Below are 2,500 nucleotides of genomic sequence, written 5' to 3' on the forward strand. Positions count from 1 at the left end.
CTTCATGTGTGTGTGCGTGTGCCCAGTCCACCGTCCCGTGCGTGTCTACGCCGACGGCATCTTCGACGTGTTCCACTTTGGGCACGCCAGGGCCCTGATGCAGGCCAAGAACCTCTTCCCCAACACCTACCTCATCGTGGGCGGTGAGTCGGCACACGCGCAGACACACACACAGACACACAAACACACGCAGACACACAGACACACAGACACGCAGACACACACACAGACACACACACGCAGACACCTACCTCATCGTGGGCGGTGAGTCGGCACACGCGCAGACACACACACAGACACACACACGCAGACACACACGCAGAGACACACAGACACACAGACACACAGACACACAGACACACAGACACACAGACACACAGACACCTACCTCATCGTGGGCGGTGAGTCGGCTCACACGCGCTGAGACGCAGACACACAGACACAGACACACGCAGACACACACACGCAGACACACACACAGACACACACAGACACACAGACACACAGACACCTACCTCATCGTGGGCGGTGAGTCGGCACACGCGCAGACACACAGATACACGCACACAGACACGCAGAGACGCAGACACACACACACAAAAACACACACACACAAACACACACACAGACACACACGCAGACACGCAGACACACAGACACACACACACACACACAGAGACACAGACACACAGACACACAGGTAGACACACAGACACGCAGACACGCAGACACCTACCTCATTGTGGGCGGTGAGTCGGGACACGCGGAGACACGCGCAGACACACAAGTAGACACACACAGACACGCAGACACGCAGACACGCAGACACGCAGACACACGCAGACACGCAGACACAGACACGCAGACACACAGACACACAGACACGCAGACACATACACACACAGACACACAGACACACATACACACAGACACACAGATACCTACCTCATCATGGGCGGTGAGTCGGCTCACGCAGAGACACGCACACACAGAGACGCAGACACACAGACATGCAACACGCAGACACACAGAGACACGGACACACAGACACACGGACACAGACACGCAGACACACAGACAGACACACAGACACGCAACACGCAGACACACAGAGACACGGACACACAGACACACAGACACAGACACAGAGACACACAGACACACACAGACACACACGCAGACACGCAGACACACACAGACACGCAGACACACGCAGACACGCAGACACACACAGACACGCAGACACGCAGACACACAGACACACAGAGACGGTGGTGGTTATGATGGTGGTGATGATGATGGCGGTGATGGTGGTGGTTATGATGCTGATGGTGGTGGTTATGATGCTGATGATGATGGTGGTGGTTGTGATGATGATGACGGTATTAGTGGTGGCTATGACGATGGCTGCGACGACGATGGTGATGCTGCGTGCCGTCACCACCCCCCCCCCCCCCCCCCAGTTTGCAACGATGCTCTGACGCACACGGTGATGGTGGTGGTGATGATGGTGATGGTGGTGGTGATGATGGTGATGGTGGTGATGGTGATGATGGTGATGGTGGTGATGATGATGGTGATGATGGTGGTGATGATGATGGTGGTGGTGATGATGATGGTGGTGATGATGATGGTGATGGTGGTGATGGTGATGGTGGTAATGATGATGATGGTGGTGATGGTGGTGGTGGTGGTGGTGATGATGATGGTGGTGATGATGGTGATGGTGGTGGTGATGATGATGGTGGTGATGATAATGGTGATGGTGGTGGTGGTGGTGATGATGGTGGTGATGATGATGGTGGTGGTGATGATGATGGTGGTGATGATGATGGTGATGGTGGTGATGGTGATGGTGGTGATGATGATGATGGTGGTGATGGTGGTGGTGGTGGTGGTGATGATGATGGTGGTGATGATGGTGATGGTGGTGGTGATGATGATGGTGGTGATGATAATGTTGATGGTGGTGGTGGTGATGATGATTGTGGTGATGATGATGGTGGTGATGGTGGTGGTGGTGGTGATGATGATGGTGGTGATGATGATGGTGGTGGTGATGGTGATGATGATGGTGGTGGTGATGATGATGGTGGTGATGATAATGGTGATGGTGGTGATGGTGATGGTGGTGATGATGATGGTGGTGATGGTGGTGTGGTGGTGGTGATGATGATGGTGGTGGTGATGATGATGATGGTGGTGATGGTGGTGGTGGTGATGGTGGTGATGGTGGTGGTGGTGGTGGTGGTGATGATGATGGTGGTGATGGTGATGGTAGTGATGATGATGGTGGTGATGGTGATGGTGGTGATGATGATGATGGTGGTGATGGTGGTGGTGGTGATGATGATGGTGGTGATGATGATGATGGTGGTGATGGTCGTGGTGGTGATGGTGGTGATGGTGGTGGTGGTGGTGATGATGATGGTGGTGATGATGATGGTGGTGATGATGATGGTGGTGGTGGTGATGGTGATGGTGGTGATGATGATGATGG

General features: G+C 54.0%; 1 protein-coding gene across 3 annotated transcripts in view; it reads left to right on the plus strand.

Moving 5' to 3' along the window:
- LOC133362893 (choline-phosphate cytidylyltransferase A-like) overlaps positions 1-2,500 on the plus strand; it is a 27,718-nt gene that overhangs the window by 18,234 nt on the left and 6,984 nt on the right. For all 3 annotated transcript variants that reach the window (XM_061581847.1, XM_061581848.1, XM_061581849.1), the window contains one exon: positions 27-143. In XM_061581847.1, coding sequence (XP_061437831.1) covers positions 27-143 — 117 coding nt within the window. The remainder of the gene's footprint in view (positions 1-26; positions 144-2,500) is intronic.

This window comes from Lethenteron reissneri, unplaced genomic scaffold, assembly GCF_015708825.2.
Source record: "Lethenteron reissneri isolate LAM-NWPU_2019-01 unplaced genomic scaffold, ASM1570882v1 scaffold_1638, whole genome shotgun sequence".
Taxonomy (NCBI): domain Eukaryota; kingdom Metazoa; phylum Chordata; class Hyperoartia; order Petromyzontiformes; family Petromyzontidae; genus Lethenteron; species Lethenteron reissneri.